This window comes from Schistocerca serialis, chromosome 2, assembly GCF_023864345.2.
Source record: "Schistocerca serialis cubense isolate TAMUIC-IGC-003099 chromosome 2, iqSchSeri2.2, whole genome shotgun sequence".
Classification (NCBI taxonomy): domain Eukaryota; kingdom Metazoa; phylum Arthropoda; class Insecta; order Orthoptera; family Acrididae; genus Schistocerca; species Schistocerca serialis.
In genome coordinates this window covers 529,222,682-529,241,710 of record NC_064639.1, presented here as the reverse complement: position 1 = coordinate 529,241,710, position 19,029 = coordinate 529,222,682, and the positions used below count along the sequence as shown (strand labels likewise).

Sequence of the window (19,029 nt, the reverse complement as noted above, 5' to 3'; positions counted from 1 at the left end):
CAGTTCTGAGTGGTACTGAGCCACAAGACAAGTGCTCCTTTGTGGCTGGACAGTGGATGTGTGGGAGGTGGTAGGTGACTAGAGAAACAAAGCATGCAAGATATATCTTTGGACAGGGTTGGGACGGTAATTGCGGTCCATGAAGACCTTAGTGAGACTCTTGGCATATTTGGAGAGGGATTGCTTGTCACTACAGATGCGACAACCACAGATGGCTAGGCTGTATGGAAGGGACTTCTTGGTATGGAATGGATGGCAGCTGTCCAAGTGGAGGTATTGTTGGTGGTTGATAGGTTCAATGTGGACCGAGGTACTGATGTAGCAATTAGACAGATGTCAACAATGGGGAAGGTGGCTTAATCGATTAAGGACGATCAGATGAAGCAAAATGGGATGAAGGTGTTGAGGCTTAAGAGCAATGTGGAAGAGTCTCATTACCCCCAGTCCAGATCATGAAGATGTCATTAATGAATCTACACCAGGTGAGGGATTGTGGATTCTGGGTGGTTAGGAAGGATTCCTCTAGAAGGCCCCTGAACAGGCTAGCATAGAATGGTGCAATGTAGTCTGCCCATTGCTTTACCATGGATTTGTTTGTAGGAGATGTCTTCAAAGGAGAAGTAATCATAGATGAGGACATAAATGACCACAGTGATAATAAATGTGGATGAGAATAGAGTTATTCATAGCGATGAGGAAGGAGCTTGTAGGTTTGTAGTCAGTCAGATGCTGGGAAAGGTAGTGTTCAATAGCAGAAAGGCCATGGGCAGTGAGAATGTTACTGTAGAGGGAGGTAGAATGTACAGTGATGAGTAGGGAGCCAGGTGGTGCCAGAACAGGAAATGTGGAGAGTCAGTGAAGGAAATGGTTGGAGTCTTTTATGTAGAAGGGTAGGTTGCAGGTAATAGGCAGAAGGTGTTGATCTACATCAGCAGAGATTCTTTAAGTGGGGGCAGAGTAACCAGCCACAATGGGGTGTCCTGGGTGGTTTGGTTTATGGACTTTAGGAAGCAAGTAGAAGGTAGGAGGTATTACCTATTGGAGGGACCCTGTTGGCTGTCAGATACATCCACCTACAAACTGTGCCACAGTGAACCCCTTCCAGAAATCCAGAAGCAACTCCAGTACCTCACAAAATCCATGGTTGCATCCATGAACCTCTCCTCTGAGTCTACCTCCCTCCTCACCCCCATTACTCCCTGTGCTCCTACATTCTGCATGCTTCCTAAAGTTCATGGATCCAACCACTCAAGACAACCCTCTGTGGCCAGTTACTGTGGCCCCTCTGAGAGAGTCTCTTTTTCATTTATCAATACCTTCAGCCTATTATTCATAACATAACTTCCAATATAAATGACATCAACCAACTCTCCATACTTCCTGTTTCTTTATCACCTGGCTCTCTGCTTGTCACTGTCGATGCTACCTCCCTCTACACTAATACCCTCACTGCCCATAGCCTTGCTGCTACTGAACATTACCTTTCATAAAGCCTGACTCCAGACCTACAACCTCCTACCTGATCACTGTGACCAACTATATCTTCATCTACAAGCAACTCCATGGTACAACATAGAGCACCATCTTATGCCACTCTACTCATTGGCCTTCAAGAGGAATCCTTCGTATTGACCCAGAATCCCAAATCCCTCATCAGCTTCTGATTCACTGATGACATCTTCCTGATCTGGACCAAGGGAGTGAACATGCTATCCCCATTCCTCCTGACACTCCACACATTCTTCCCCATTCATGTTACCTCGTCCTTTTCAACCCAACAAGCCACAATCCTCATTATATACATCCACCTTGAAGGTGGCTACATCAGGACCTATGTTCACACCAAACCTACTAACCACCAACATACCTCCACTTCGACAGCTGCCACCCATTCCTTCCACACAGCCTAACCACCAATGGTCACTGCATCTACAGCGATAAGCAGTCCCTCTCCAAATCTGTCAAGCTTCTCCCTGTGGCCTCACAGACTGAAATTACTCACCCAACCTTGTCCAGAAACAGAGCTCCTGTTCTTTGTCTCTCTAGTCACCTATCACCTTCCGCATATCTACATTCCATCAATGCAGTAACATTCCTCTCAGTACCACCAAGGACTGGAAACTGAATTACATTCTCCACCATAGTTTCAAAAGCAGAGCCACCTATGACAACAGCCATGTGAACTGCAAACTAAGCTGCAACCACTTTGCTGCTTTCTATATGGGTACGACAACTAGCAAGCTGTCCATCTGTATGAATGGCCATTGCCAAACTGTGGCCAACAGACAGCTGGGCCACCCAGTTGCTGAATGCCCTGCCCAGGATGATGTGTTTCACTTTAATGACTGCTTCACTCCCTGCACTATCTGGATTATTCTTACCAACATCTGATTTTCTGAATTGTACAGGTGGGAACACTCCCTGCAAGAAATCCTTCATTCCCGTAAGCAACCTGACCTAATCCTATGCTAGTCCCTATTTCCCACCTACCTCTCCCTATCCGTATTCCAAACCCTATCCCTTTCCCTGCCCCCATTACACACACACACAAAAACAAACACACACACACACACACACACACACACACACACACACACACACATACTTACTTTCTATCCCACCAACATACCTACTACTCTCCTGCCCCCAGCACAGTTTTCCAACACTGCACCTAGCAGCCCTATCCTGTCCCAAAAATGTCCCTACATATTTTTACAGGGAGCACAGCATGTTCCCCCATCCTGCCCTATGCTGCCTCTGATTTCTGTGACCCACCCTAGCAGATTGCAGCTCAAATCAGATGCAGCCATAGCTGGGACCCAGAGCTCAGAGACAGTAGCCATGTTTGTGTGAGCTGTTCTTGTGTGTGTGTGTGTGTGTGTGTGTGTGTGTGTGTGTGTAAGTTTGTGTATGTATTGCCTACTTTGGAAGACAGGCTGTGTACAAAAACCTAAGATTCTAGCAGTCTTTCTCATTGTGCTTGTCTGCTATTCAGTGCCTTCTCTATGAGGTGAGTAGCAATCAGTCCTTTCTAAAATGTTATTAGTTGTAACTGGAAAAGAGGCACTTGAAAAAATTCTACAGCTGCTGAAAACATTTGAGAATAACTTGAACCTCGGTTCCATCAAAATGGGCTAAAACTGAACGTCACACACACACACACACACACACACACACACACACACACACACACACACACATACTGCTATGCCCCTACATGATGAAGACTGGGCAGAAAGTGCCAGTACTGTATTTCAGCAGGTGGATTAAGCTGTGGTGGTGGCAGTTTTTAGGGAACAAGCAGGAGATTTCACAAAAGCTTAAAATATGTATCACATTTGAGTCATGAAATCTGTGAAGGAGCCAACATTTATCATATGCATCGTATAACATTCCAAGATGTATAAAATAATAAACATGGAAAATATGTTAACACCTGTCAGAGAAATAGCTAATTGTACTGACTCTCAAGACTTAATTCAGCAATACCTCCCTAGTTTCTTAAGCAAATTAGAAAGTGAATGTTCTTGTTCGCCTTAGTATATTTGAGGTATGCTGACTACCAAGCTCAAAGATTGTAAACAATTCTAGGATTGTAAGAAGAAATTTGTCCTTCCTAGTCAAGACACAAGCCTGTTGCTTGACACCATATGGCTGCAAGAATAAACGAATTTTTTGAGGTTTATTATGGGCTAAACACTGAGTTCATTAGTCCCTTTTTACCATTAAGAATCAAAACCTAAAGGTTTCCAGTAGAAGAACAGAATGTACTACCAATCTGATGTTTGCTGCATCATCTGAAGTAAAGAGTGAGGTAAAATCAGTGGGAAGGAAATAAAACATCAAAAAGTAAGAAACTGCAATGAGGTAAGAAAGGTGTGCCAATCTGAAATCGCCAGACCCTCCCTGCAACTGGTCTATTCCATAGCAGGAGAAACTTGCACACTCCAGCAGTCTCCCAATCACTATAGAATACAGGGTTAATTCTCAAGTAAGTGAAACATGTGTTTTCATTCATAATTAAAAAAGGCAAAATAATACCAAAAGTTAAAAAAAGGTTAATGTAATAAAATGCAACAGAGTGGAGGAGGTGCGCTGGCCAGAAGGTTCTGGAGGACCTCCAGACCCAGTACTATGTTGGGAGTTCCACTTCCACACTCTTCCAGTGGTTCCCCATTCACTGTAGAATATTAGTTGTAGAAGTACGAAATTCACCACGAAGTGAGAGAAACAAGCCAAAAAGTAGAGAGTCCTATCATTTCTGTTGAAAATGTTCAGCTATGTCTCTGGATGAGGTACACACTGTGTTGTTTGGGGAGGGGGGTGTTGTGAAGAAACCTGCCAAGATGGTTCAAAGGAGGAAGACAGATGTCAGTGCAAAGAGATTCCAGACAAATTTCTGCTGCTGGAACGGCCAGGTACTGCAGTGGTAAACCAGGTACAATAGCTGTAAAGACGAAGGGACTGCTGATCCATAAGCAAGATGCCCGTAATCTAGTTGGGATAGAACTAGTGCTTTGTTTAGGTGCAAGAGAGTAGAGCATTCCAGATCACAAGAGATGTAAGTGGGGCAGTGGTGTGTGCTGACTTTCAACTGGCCTTTCTTTTTAAGGTGGTAAATATGTGGTAGTCATGTCAATCGAGCATCAAATAAAAGTCACAGAACAACTATATAACTCTACAACACTGGGCATTTCATTATGAAAGTAGAGTTCCGGATCTGAATGAACAGTTCTACACTGGCAGAAGTGCATACTACATGTCTTTGCAGTGGAAAACAGGAAACCACAGTTGCGAGCCCAGGACTGTGCTTTCCTGATGACATCTTGCAGCTGGTATTCAGCAACATTCCTGAAGAACTGTGGCAAATACAAAAGACATCTACATACAGGGACAGTGGGACAGTGAGACCATAGGCCCTAAAGCATCTACAAGCCCATTAATTGCTATCACGGAAAGGGCCACACTCAGCACGAATCCCTGTGGGACTCCATTCTCCAGTATATGGAAGGTGCTACAGGACATCCCAACTTGGACATGAAACAACTGGAGAGACAGAAAATAAAATAAATTAAAACAATCGAGAAAGGCTTCCAAAACTTCATATGTACAATGTGGTAAGGATGTAGTATCACCATAATATGTCACACGCCTTTCTTAAGTCAAACCAGACAGCAGAGATATGTTTGTGACATTCTTACACACATTCCATAGAAATTAAATGCTTAGTTGAGGATCTGCACTCCCTAAATCCACACTTGATGTTGGACAAGGGCTGTCGTCTCAAGAGTCCAACATAGCTTTTGATTCACTATTCATTCATGCAACTTTCACACAACATTCGTAAGGCTGATCGGTGTGCAGCTGTCCATTTTATATGAGATTTTACCTGGTTTCAAAAACTGGACAATTGTGACTTCCATTCCCCAGTGTTGGAAACAAACCTCCACATCAGATACCACTGAAGACCAAAATATGTGGTGTTGGTAATCCACAGTTGGATGTAGCATTTGATTGGGGATTTCATCAGGTCTCAGCTTTGTGTCATGACTTACGACCAGAGCATGAGGAGTTACCATTCACTGAAAGGAGTGTTATATGGTTCCAGACATTGAATAGTGAAGAGTGGGTTCTTATCCTCTACCTGTCTTGTGTGTAGCCGAAAGGCTGAGGAGTAGTTGTCAAATGCACATACTTGAGCAAAGTGTTCTGGATTAACAGTAGGGTCAGAATGAATACTGTCATCTAAGAGAATAATGGGAATGCTAGTTGCTAGCTGGTGATCATAAATACAATACACCTGTGAAATGCATTGTGGCCCACACCTGTGAGGAAGATATATGAGTTCCTGTTTCAGCAACATTCTTTTCCCAAATTTTTCCCTTCTGGTGTTTCATAAGCTAGTGTGCCTGGACATGAAAACTTGAAAGACACTAAGATTTTGAACTAATGGATGATGTGTATGTCATTGGGGTCCCCACCAGCAGTCTTACATTGCCTGAGAGATTTCCTGTTTCTGTTATAGGAGTGGTTCCCACAGAATGGGGAATTGTCAGTACTAGTGTCATATATTAAGTTGTCAATATTCCCTTGTAGAGTAGCATTGAATGGTAGGGCATTACTGAAAGAATATCAACTGTATTTCTTAAGTTTCCACTATCGATGGCACTCAGTTGGGTGACAAAGTGGGAGGGCCATAACAATCTGAAAATGATAAATCTTATAGAGATCACTATGTACCCTCCACTAGATTGAGTGGAGAAGGCTAGAGTTACAGATCAGGAGATCAATGGCTGCATACATTCCATCTGCCAGATTAAAATAAGTTGGTGTGCCACTGTTTAGTGAATGTAAGTAAAGGTCTGTGATTAATTGTTCCATAGTGTAAATCTGTTAGATGTTCTACTGATGCCTCACAAGAGTTCTGGGCACTGAAATCGCCTAGCAGGAGGAAGGGTGGAGGTAGCTGATGGATCAGGTCAACTATCAACCGATAAGTCAGCTCCCTGACTCAAAAGAGATATGTATTACAGAGAGAAAAACACATAGTTGTCCGTAAGCAAACAGCCACAGCCTCTAATGCGGTACTGAGTGGAATTTGAACACCAAAAGTGCCTGCAAGCATCAGTATGCAGACACCACCTGATGCCCTTTCAAGATCAAAACTATTTTTGAAATTGGCATGATTGTTATGTAAGGTAGGAGCATATGTTTCACAGAATGGAGTTTCTTGAAGGACTCTGTACATACAGCTATATAAAAGGAAAGTAGGTATCCAAAGTGCCACTAGATGGCGAAGAAAACTATTACAATTCCACTTGATGAAGGCTGTGGGAGTACCCAGGGATGGTGGGAAGAAAGCGAGAAGATTAATCATATTTCAGCCTCTGCCTATATCACCTGTTGAGTTGGAAAGAGAGGGAGGCAGGAGGTTTATGTATAGCTGAGACCACCTGGTCCATCTTCACTTTTCATTTTTTCTTGTCCTCTTTCTGCTGTTTATCTTTATTCTCCTTGTGGCATTTTAACTCCAGGTGGGGACCTTTTTGTTTGTGATATCAGAAAGGGGGTATGAACGAGCTGTCCTGGGGCCCATAGCCCGTGTCTGATGGTGGCCCAGTAGGCAGAGTTAGTCTGCTGAAAAGGTCCAGAGGAAGATGATCCTCTACTGGGGGATGCTGGATAAGTAGGTGGAAAAGTAAGTTTCCCAATACAGGTGTAGTGGAAACAAGAGAGAAAGTGGGTCCACTCATCTTTATATACAGATTTTTATTCCTGTACCCAAAACAAATTCATGTAAAACACTGCATTGGGGATGAAAAGTGCAGTTCTGCATCAGAGTGGTAAAACAAAGCCTCCAATAACCACTCAATTATCCTTTGCCTGCTGTTGGGTATGGTGAACAAAATAAACATCGGTTTTTCCAAATGTGTACACAGTTTCTCATCTCTCTGTAACATGAGGGTCAATGAAAAATAACACCCTTGTTCATGTTGAGGTTCTTGTGGAAGATGGTGGAAGTGAGTGGGGTGGAGAGGAGAGTGATGGTGATTGGAATGTCACCGAGTTTCTTGCAAGAGAGCCATGATTGCGACTGAGTAAATATCTCTGTTTGAATGAGGATAAAGCAGTCACTTCATCTTTTTAATACTGGATATTACTTCCTCAAATTTTTCTTCAATACATTCAATTAAGAACAATGATTTTGTACTCAAAAAGGCCTCTTCCATCACTCTGGGAACAAACTAACAAGGACAGGTCCCCAGTAGTACAATCAACATTTTGCAACCACCTATGTGGTGGTGTAGATTAAGGACCCAATTATCACACCTCGAAGCCATTCACCCTAGTGAACCATCGTTTAAGAGTAAAAGCCGAAAAACAATTCAGCCTGTTCCTCTAGAGCAATAAATTAACAAAATAATTAAGGCTGCTGCCTTTGTGCAATGGATAGTGTAAAAGACTAGAAAGACATAGGTGGCGGGTTCGAATTCTGTCAGGTACCGGTAAAAAATAAATAAATAAATTAATTAATTAAAAAACTATTCAGGTAATGTTTTAAAATTGTCTAATCCTTGCCAAGTAATTTTAACCATTTCATTAACTTTTTTATTTGTTCTCATATTGTCTTCCTGTCATTCTTTTTTCATTTGGAATACTTGTCCATATGGTTTTAATTCTCTTTTATTTGTATGTTGTAATACCTAATAATTTAAAAATACCAATCAAACAACTAAAAAAATGTAATAGTTATTAGTATTAATACTGATTGTGCAACAGTCACAAAAATTTATTTTTCGTTGTGAGGTGTACAGTCTTTTGGGTGGTAATTGTCATACAAACATTTGAAACACGAATTGTTCTCACACAATGGACAAACTATAAAAGCAATCTTTTTACATTCATATAGTTTCTTCACCAAATTCAAAGGGAAGCACACTTCATCCACGTTAAGAAATACTGTTTTTTCATTACCTAACTTCAATCCACACCAGACATACCTTACCATATTTTGGAAGGCTGGTGCATACAGAATCCGAAGAAGGGCTTAACGTATTTTGATTACATTTTCATTTTTAGCCATTTTGCATGTATCTTGAAGAAATTCAGGTTCTCTCTGGAGTTTTTTAATAATATTTTTCCCATGCCAATAAAAACATACAGCACATGGCTGACACAGAGGCGTAAACTTTGTAGGAATAATTTTCACAGTGTATGTAGCTTTTCCAGCACTGTTCACAAATATTTCGTCATATAACATGTTGTTCATCTGACCACTCCATGAATTAAAAAGTAACAAAAAATCATTTTCTTTAATGTAAGGTTTCATTACAGACTGCAAATATTGTCTGTACAGCTCTTTTGTTAATTTTCTTGATTTTGAGCAGGTCACGACCATATTTCCGTATTCTGACTCCAAATGTTCAGTTTCTTTAGCAATTCTAGGTCCGAATTTGACTCTGACCTCCTGCACACTTAAGAACATGTCTGGAAGAAATTCATTGGTGACTGTCAAAGCATATTGTGCTGTATACGAATGTATAGCTTTTGCCAAATTTCTGTTTTGCACCAAAACTGCTTTTGATCCCTGAGACTTCAGTGAACTATGACACATTGATTTGTAATTGCAACCCATTTGATCAGTATTAATAACAAGGCTTGGATTGTAATCACCCATTAATCAGCACTACACGTTTCCTGAATCGTTCTGCTGCTGCTACAGTTTCTTGAAGTGTTGCAACGTCATTTGCACTAACGAATTTAGTCAATTTTCTCTGACATATTCCATGTTTTATTTTAAATTTTTTTGTCCACTTCCCACTTGCGAAGAAAGAAAAGATTTCTGATACAGAACAGCGATATCAACTGCCCATTGTTGCAGTGTACGCGTCGTCACTTGTTCCTGGCATAATTGAGCATCTTTATACGTTTCAAATGTTTCGGTATCAATCAGACACAGAATACTGAATTTAGTTCCTTGTTGTTTGACATCTTGTTTCCATTTCCTCAAGTATCCTTTTCTGCATAAATGAGAGAAACCACTTTGTTGAATTTTTTTCAATGGGTAATTAGGATGATATTCAGCAAAGGCAACTGCTTTTGATTAGTATTGTAATGGAATGTATGTCGATGGAGGGTGGGGTGGGTGGGTGGAGGTGGGGGGTTGTTCAGAAAGGAGATATCTCTCTTTGTAAACAGACAATGCATAGCGTAAGACATTCATGAAAGTTCCTCTCATGTCTTCATCAAATTGCTCCATTCTCTCATCATGACATTTGCTGATTGATGAATCTGCGTTGTCACACATTTAAGAAAAGGAGGGAGGGAGGGAGGGAGGGAGGGAGGGAGGGAGGGAGGGAGGGAGGGAGAGAGAGAGAGAGAGAGAGAGAGAGAGAGAGAGAGAGAGAGAGAGAGAGAGAGAGAGAACTGATTTGTGATTGGTAACTGCAAATCCACCAATGATTTTGAGCTCAGTGAAGAAATGGGAGCAAATGAAACAAGTTAACATAAAGGTTAAAATGACTTGGCAAAGGCTTAGAAAATTACATTACATTACAACTGAAGAAAATAACTGAAGAAGGAAAAAAAAAAAAATTACAGAATATGATGGAATTCGAACCTGCCACATTCAGTTTTCCATCCCTTTACGCTATCCATTACGCTACAGCATCAGTTGAAATGTTAATTTAATGTTCTAGAGGAACAGGCTTAATTTTTTCTAGCTTTTACTCGTAAATGAGGGCCCACCAGGGTGAATGGCTTCAGAGTGTGATACCTGGGTTCTTAACCTACACGACGATATAGGTGGTTGCAAAAAGTAAATAGTGAGGGGAATATTTCTCACTATTTCCATCAAATCTACTTTCTCTTAAGATGTGGCCAGGGAGGGAAAGCCTGTGGGTCACATTTTTCCACAGTGAACCAATTAGTTCTGCCTGGAGAGACAGCTAGGGCCCTGCAGTCACCAGCAAGTGACGTTTGATCCTCTTCACTGCGGACATCTGCCATTGTGTCTTCCACTCTGACTAGAGGCTGTCCCCATAGGCACCACCCTGTCACAACAATGGCTGCCTTGAAACTCGATGGGTACATATTCCTGGCCATGCTTGGGGAGAATGCAGCTCTGGTAACAAAAGTGAGTTCGCTAAGTCATTAGGGGGCTATGACTGTGTAGGTACCTGAGGACCCCCTACAAAGAACTCAATGGACTGGCTACAATGAGAAGTTTCACAGATCTAATTCAATCACTCGCACAAAAGGTGCTTAAGATAGAATTGCAAAGTGGTTGAATGTGTACCACAATGGGTGACATTCTCGCACTACTCTAACTTTTTTTTTCTTCTTCTTCTTTTGTTGTTTTTGGAGGGGGGGGGGGGGGGGGATGATGACGTTGATGATGACTATGAGAATAACAACAACAAAATGAAAGTTATCCTACAGACCAAGTCAGAGACAAGATGGAGTCAGAGAATAGGATTGCAGCCCAGCAAATGAAGCAGAATCGCAAGGGCTTCGGATCCTGCATTACTCAGTCACATTCTCACAAAAGAACTATGAGCCTCTGGAGGGTGTTTACAAAACTTTATCACTGTTAATGTAAGACAACAGTTGCACAATTTAAATTTAAACTGCATAGAAACAACTGAGTCATTATAAACATGTAATACAAAGTTAAAACGTTCTGTGGTAAACTAGTTTTTGGGAAAGCAGTTCAGTAAGTAAGTAACTCTGCTCTCAGTTCCAGAGGACCATGCAATGCTGATTGGCTGGTATGTCATCTTGTGCCATTTAGTCTCATGCAACTGCGGTACAGCAGGGCATGAGGTCAGCACACAACTCTCGCAGCTGTTGGTGGATTTCCAAACCTTGGAGGCTGCTACTTCTCATTGAAGTAGCTCATCAATTGGTATCAGATGGGTGAAAGGACCCCATTCTAGTCATCCCATCAAGGAAAAATTCCTGGCAGTACCAGGAACTGAAACTGGGTCCTTCAACACAGCAGTCAGAGCACGCTGAGCTTTCAGCTGCAGAGGAAAACGTGAAAAGCAGTTAAAGAATGGCAATTTAAAGCAGTTTCTGACATCCAATGTGAACAAGGCCAGATCAAGCTAAATTGTATCATATCAGAAACCTGCAGAAAAACTTAATATGAAGCAATTTATGAAGATTTTAAAATTTTGGAATACAATATTTTTTTGTTTTTCCTTCTTCTTCTTCTTCCCCTTCTCCTCTTCCTCTTTTTTAGATATTTGATCAGTGGCTAATCAAAAGCAAATGGAGGTAATTGAGATGCAGTGTGATTCAAATTGAAAAGCAAAATTACAAAATTGGGTGAAGTGGATATGCCTTGATTTTGCAAAACCTGCCAGGTTTGCAAACACCAGAGAATTCACACATGAAATTATATCCATGTTTAGAAGTACTTTTCAGAGTGCGTAATTATTTACAATAATTTAGAAAATTAAATCTCCTGTCAGATCCAGAATTACTGACTTTCATCTCGAGATCGTACCAGAAGTAATCAATCCAAACAAAATTTCCCCAAAGTAGGAACAGTAGTATCAGAGTATAGATGTTAAGTGCCAGGCAGAAAAAATTAATAGTACATTGTTGTCCACCTCCACTGTACTGTTTATTCAAATTAAACAACATTTCAAGGGCACGTTTCTTGTTCCTTTTGTACCTCCCTTCGGTTCACATACTCACACACAGCATTAATTTGGCCCGTGTTAGTTTTGAGTCTAGCGTGATTGTTTAAACAATAAGTTTTTTATATTTTTTTTTCACCAGTCTGAACTCTGCTGCATTAAGGCAGTGGTGGGTAAAATAGATGAGAAGTGGCGAAAGAAAATAAATATCACCTAGGATCATGTCAGAATTCATTCAAAGTACAGGTTGTAATTACGTATTGTAACAACATAACAGTAAAGGAAGTTTCCAATCGGTGATTTAAAAAAATTACTACACAGATAAAAATTAAACACTCAGAAAAATGGAGTGAAAATCAATCTTGAGAATTATTATTTGATAAACAAATACATTGACACAAATCTAAAGCACACAATACATTCAAGATGCAATAAAAGATAACAAATATTAACAGAATTGCGCCAAGAGTAATCCGCTATGGTGCATGGGTATGAGAGATTCCCAGAAATACTGCATTGTGCATCAAAGAGAGGACTGCATGTCTGCATTTGTCTATAATCCATCTCAGGGACATCATACACTGATCCTCCAGGTTTTTATTGCAAATAGCAACATCAGTTCAAAGACATTCATTAATCTTTGTGCGTCCATACATTCTGTATTTGTCTCCAGCTATTCTGAAGGTGGGACATTTTGTTGGTCCCTCTAATTTATCCAAGTCTCTAATCAAGAAGTTACTTACTTCTTGAGCAGCTAAAGTAAAATTCAAAATCATGCCTAGACCTTAAGCATTGAGTAGAGATCAACAGACCATGGAACAGATGTAATATAGAAGCAGATAACTTGATTCTTAATATAGAGGCAGACAACTTGATTCTCTTTCTATAGGCTGTTGTTTCCTTTCTAATTCTTCCCTGACATATGTGGAGAAGCAGAATGCTGAGGCAGTAGTTTTTGTGAAGGGTTAGGTGAACACTACACAGCAAGAGAGGACTAGCAGTACTGAAAAAAAGAAAGTATGTGACTTTTAAAATGTAAAAATATATCCATTGTCTATGTCTGGGACATTTGTTCATATTCAAGGATGATATTTCTGTTTCACTTCCAAAATTACTTTAGCAGCAACAGCTTGTACACACAATTATGCTCAAGACTGTTCACTTCCAAGTAATATTAGCCAGAAGTTACAAGTACATTACTTCACCTTTTGCATCAATTACAGTACCAATGTCATCCTTTTCCAAAGTCTAAATCAACCACTGTACCACCCTAGTAGTTTATATTATTTATCATAAGAAATGGGATTTGGTTCAAAAATACCACCACCCACTGTTAGTTTGAAACAAGGAGTATTCTTAGTAAAGTACAAAGAAACATATGTAATGACTATCAAAATAGACATGCATTATAATAACTAATGCTAAATCTCTAATGTACACAAATATTATAATGCCAAACTCACGTCATTTTCTGAGAACATATCCCTGTAATTACTCATGAGACATGAAAAACGAAATCCAAATGCTGATTTTGATTCACTGGGAAGACCATAATGTATCAGCCATAGAGAATCTGTTATCTTTAAGTCATATAATATTGCATCTGAGCAAACAAGAATGGGATATGAACCTGATATTTTCATGAGATTCCACTTCCTGTACACATCTGTGAAGAGACAGTCAGGTGATCACGACAATTGGAGAGTAACCAAGTAACATTCAAAAGAATAAAATAAAACCATGCATAACCATCATGACATAGAAAAATTCATTTTTCTAAATGCCTGAGACACTCATAAACTCACCTTCAATGTCAAAATGTAGCATATTTTCATGAGCAATCAGAACATGTTCATATGCTGATTTCAATGCAAGGCCTAGTTCAGCAACATCCTCTACAGATTCAGAAACAACTACCATTTTATACAAACCAAAGTTACTGTTCAGAAGATCTGAAACCAATCAGAAAACAAATATTACAACAAGAAGATGGGAGAAAAATAAATAAATAAAAAGTAGGTGACCTTTTATTTCTGAATCACTAATGTGAAACAAGTTGTAAAGTTTTTTGGATGACAATGCTCCGCTACACTAGCGTTTGAAACAAAGATTAGAATATCCCTTTAATTTGTCTTTTCCACTGCTGCACACTATGGCTGTGTAACCATTTTAAATGTATGGTATAACCTGTTAGACAGTCAAAACATGCATTGTTCACACATTGTTGTAACGCAGTTGGGTGGCTGGAATTTAAATAAAAACAATACATGGTTCTTGGCCATGCTCTTTTGGGGTCATATGCTTGACACAACACCATAAATGTTAACAAAGCTGTAACTTTTTTGCATCAATATACATCTTTCACTTGATGGAATTTACTGTGTAAGTCAGTTGTCATGTTTTCAGTAAAACATTTCATATCTGGGAGAAGGGTATATTTACTTAATTATTCCTAATACATTATATGAGTCACATTGCAAGTCTGTGGGTCTCTGCAAGATGCCAACGATGAATATTTTATTTCAATGAATTATTAAGCATTATAGTGCAAATATTAGTCATAATTTTATATCATTAACTTTAACAGTTTCTGTGAAGATATCTTTCAATATTGTAGAAGGAATTACCTGACAGAAAGAACCTTAATTCACTCTTAAACTCCATACAATTACTCACAATATAGTTAATATCATTTGATAAGTACTAAAGAAAACAGAAATATCTGTAACAAAAAGTGCATTAATAAATATATGTATTGTAAAGAAACAGCTGTCAAAGTAATAATTTTTGAATGAGGTTAAATTCATTGGTGGAGAAGCCAGATAAATCTTTATGTGTACCATTATGTCATTCCGCACCATGACAAGTTTCAATGATGACATGTGTATGGGTTTGTTGTGGATTTATAATTTTTCTATTTTTGTCCATGACATTTGGGAAAAAAGTGTTTTTATAGTAATAACAAGGGCATAAAATTATGTTCTGATGTACAGACAGTCTTGTTGTTAGTAGTATTGTAAGAACACTGCTAAACATAACAGCATAGGACTTACGTGGAATTTAAGCAGCAGTCACAACACAATATAAAAGTTAAGAAAAAAGTATACAAAAATATACACATATAATGTGAACAAGCAAAAAAATTCTTTTGACCATCAGTATGAAATCAAGTAGGAAGCAAAGGGGTATACTACAAACAATTAAGTAGAAGACAATGTAGACTACACTGCAAAATGAGTGCAGTGCCAACCCTCCACAGGTAAACATGTCACAGCCTGGTATCTGTGCTCACCTTAAATGCATTTTCACCTTATATGCATATATTTTTGTACACATTTTTCTTAATTTTTATTTTTTGCTATGATGTTAGCTAGATATTATTTAATTAATTCCTTTATCCTCTGTCTATTTGTTGTATTTTATTTTGTAAATTACATGTTCTTATTGTAAGTAGGTGTAGTTGTGCACCATCTATTGGCAACTTGCAATTTCCTTCTGGGCCAGCACGAGCACACATAGTCGATTAGTCTGCTTACAATTCTAAATGGGCCATGTACAAATAGATCCACTTAGCACTGCTGTATATAATGTGGATTGGTTGACAAGTTACTGGTGTAACAATATTGCATGCAAAATATTGTATATCAATATGGTGGGTTTGTCCTCTGCAAAATTTCGATTTATTTATTTGCACATCACTGCAGCCTGTTATGTGGGTTTGTAATTTGCATAATTTGGATTTGTTTATTGCATTTTTGGATTTTATTTTATACTGATGATGTGTCTGTTTATTTCTTAGGTTTTGAACAGTTAACATTTTATCTCAATAGTACACATCATTATTTTAATGAGATCCATCTCTTACATAAGTGTCCATTGTGATGCAGATGTTGCATCTTAGCCTCATTTCACAAGCATACACAACATGTGTTTTTATAACTCATATTTAATTGAATTTTTGCTTTTATTATTACAGTTTGTGTAATCCCTTCTGGTACTTTACCTCACTGCAATTTTCTATTATACCAGATCTGAAGATGGCGGCATAATCAGCTGCAACTTGTCATTTAATGTCATTCATATGCAATCTTGACTATTAAAATATTTTATTAAAAACATTTTTTACTTTATGTATTTTGGCTATTAGTCAACTATGTTTGTTTCAAACACCTTTCCAACTCATTGAGCAGTAACCACAGAGCCAACATGAAAAGAGAGTATAAATGAATTCCGGTATGAACTGATAGAGAAAAAAATAAACATTTCAGTGTTTGCATAAGGAGTATAATGGTTTGTAACCAGAAAATGTAAGTTTAAATATGAAACTACTAATCAATCAAAGATTAACAATAACATGAGTATACTAAATAGGTTAGGATAAAAAAAAACTCAGCTACTAGTATTAAATAGTGTAAAGGGGGGAGTACGAGGATGGACTGACTGGAATTGTGAGCCAGACAAAGCATTGTCATTTGTTAATGGTGGAAAGTCAATACTGGATAAGGAAATAAAAAAATTAATCAAGAACAACTGTATAATAAAAATAACTAATTAACAAAACAGAATAAGGTTTGTCTAGGTTGGTAAGAAGAATAAATACTAACAAAGAGATAGAGGGGCTGGCCAGTACTTAGCTCAGTACAGCCAATAGATACACAAAACAGAACAGAAAATTTACGTATCCTAGCTTTCAGAACTTTATTCCTTCGTCAGGGAGAAGAGAGGGGAAAAAAGGGGAAGAAGGGAACGTAGATTCACTTACTCACAACCCAGGTTATGAAGCAACAGGGGAAATGTAAACAGCGAGGGTAGCAAAGATGGAGGCATGGTTGTCAGAGGGAAGCCAAAGATATTCCACTTTAAGTACTGTGCCAGCCTCAAACCAAAGAGGATGCAAACAGAAGTAAAGATAAACACAACTATGTAGGATGAAAAGATGCGTGAATGGCTGAGAGGATTCTGTTTTGTGTATGTATCGGTTGTACTGAGCTGAAGTAAGTACTGGCCAGCCCCTCTATATCTTTGTTAGTATTTGTTTCACATCTTTATATGAGATTTTCCATTAATCATTTGGTAAAAAGAATTTCATTTCCAGGGCAACAGACAACTCAACAATAAATTCCCACATCACCAGTCAAAATATGAGATACAGCCAATTTTCTTTTTTTAATTTTCAAAATACTCTGTCAAGATCATGGGATGACAAACTATGTAGAAAAGTTTGCAATGAGTTATTTGGATGGAGATGTTGATTAAAGAGGTATACTCCGTTTGGAGCAATTACTTATCTGGGAGAAATCTGAGAGGGCATTGAAATAAAAGTACTAGCTGCTCAGGGAAGAGAAGATAAATGGGATAGAATTTAGAGATCCCGAGAGGTGGAACCAAAGTTATTGATACAATTTTTGAAGCAATGAAATATATTAGATACGATGAGGTAGGGCTGTTCAGGTAGAATTACAAGACTCTTAATTCACATGACTGAGAGGATACGTGCATCTATTATATGAAGGCAAATGGATATGAAGAAGCAAGCTCTGATGTAAAAACTCATGAACAAAGAAGTTAGGATTATAACAGACTTACGGAGTGAGATAAGTGTTATATCTTAAGAATATTTGGAAAAGCAGAGATCCAGATGGGTTTGTCCAGTATCACCAATTAAGGACCTTAGAACAAGAAGGATTATTGGAGGTAAATGGAAAGCTGTTAACGAGAGGTTCTTTAATCATTTCCATCAGGCAGTAGTGAGGAAGAATGAACAGTGGTTAAAACATTGGAGTCACATGCAAGAGGAGCAGGATACAAACACCTGTCTGGCCCAATAAACTTAGATTTTCTGTGATTTTCTCAAAGTGAATCCCAGAGTGGTACTCTTGAAAAAGAATGACTGATTTCCTTCATCACATTTGTATGACTGAAGTCTGGGTCTCATCTCAAACGACCTCATCATTAACTAGATCTCAACTCCTATTCTTCTTTCCTTTCATTATTAGAGTGGACAGCAGCTATGAAGGTGGGTCAAGGTCAGATGCAAAGAAGCAAATAGAAGTGTACCAGGCAACTCATGGCCAGTTGTGCATCAGATGGCCATTGCCAAATGCCAGAAGCAGACAGCTGAAGCCTATAGTGCTAGTTTGATGACCATTCAGAGGATATACAATGAAGCTACAACGTCCACGCAAGCCTGCAGCTCACCTGTTTTCAAGTCACCAGGTAAGCAACACAACTGCAAAAAAGAAGCAGATGAGCTTGACGATTTTGCAAAAAATCATTTTGGGTTCACAGTATTCAGCAAGTATAGTAAAGGCGAATATCCGATAGCAGAAAAATTAGTTTTGCACATGAAAGAAGACAAAAATTTTAACAGAAGAAAATGGACTGTATTGATGATGCCGAAAGACATGTGGTTCAGATCTCAGAAAATGAACAACGCCATCTCAAATTTATTACACAGATGAAACTTTCACAAATTAAAAACCATCCAAGGACTAAGGGCTGGAAGACAGCAAATGGGTATGATGGATTAACAGTTTCAGTTAGTAAGGGTAATAGAACTGCAATGCTCCATGTCAGATCAGCAGACACGGGCTATATTCCCAAGAGTAATATGGTATCGATAGCTACGATGCCACAATGTAGGTGCACTCTGCTAGGTTGGCACTATGACACCGACACCGACGACAGTGCCCTCTAGCCGGTGCTGTGCAGCTCTACAAGTGCCGCTCCAGATTCTACCTATTTGATTCCGAGGAGACGACCTAGCAACATTGTTTCTACTTCATAGGGGACTAGCCATTACAGACATTATTACTTCAGTTACTTCAATGACAGTAGGTCCAACTACTAGTAGCAGCTAGCTGTACGGCTTCCCATCTAC

At 39.0% G+C, this 19,029-nt stretch overlaps 1 protein-coding gene across 1 annotated transcript in view; it reads right to left on the bottom strand.

The window, feature by feature from the left end:
• LOC126457495 (putative ATP-dependent RNA helicase TDRD12) overlaps positions 1–19,029 on the bottom strand; it is a 449,051-nt gene that overhangs the window by 170,156 nt on the left and 259,866 nt on the right. Inside the window, exons 12-13 of the mRNA XM_050093799.1 lie at positions 13,955–14,101; positions 13,613–13,815 (exon numbers count right to left, since the gene is read on the bottom strand). Coding sequence (XP_049949756.1) covers positions 13,613–13,815; positions 13,955–14,101 — 350 coding nt within the window. The remainder of the gene's footprint in view (positions 1–13,612; positions 13,816–13,954; positions 14,102–19,029) is intronic.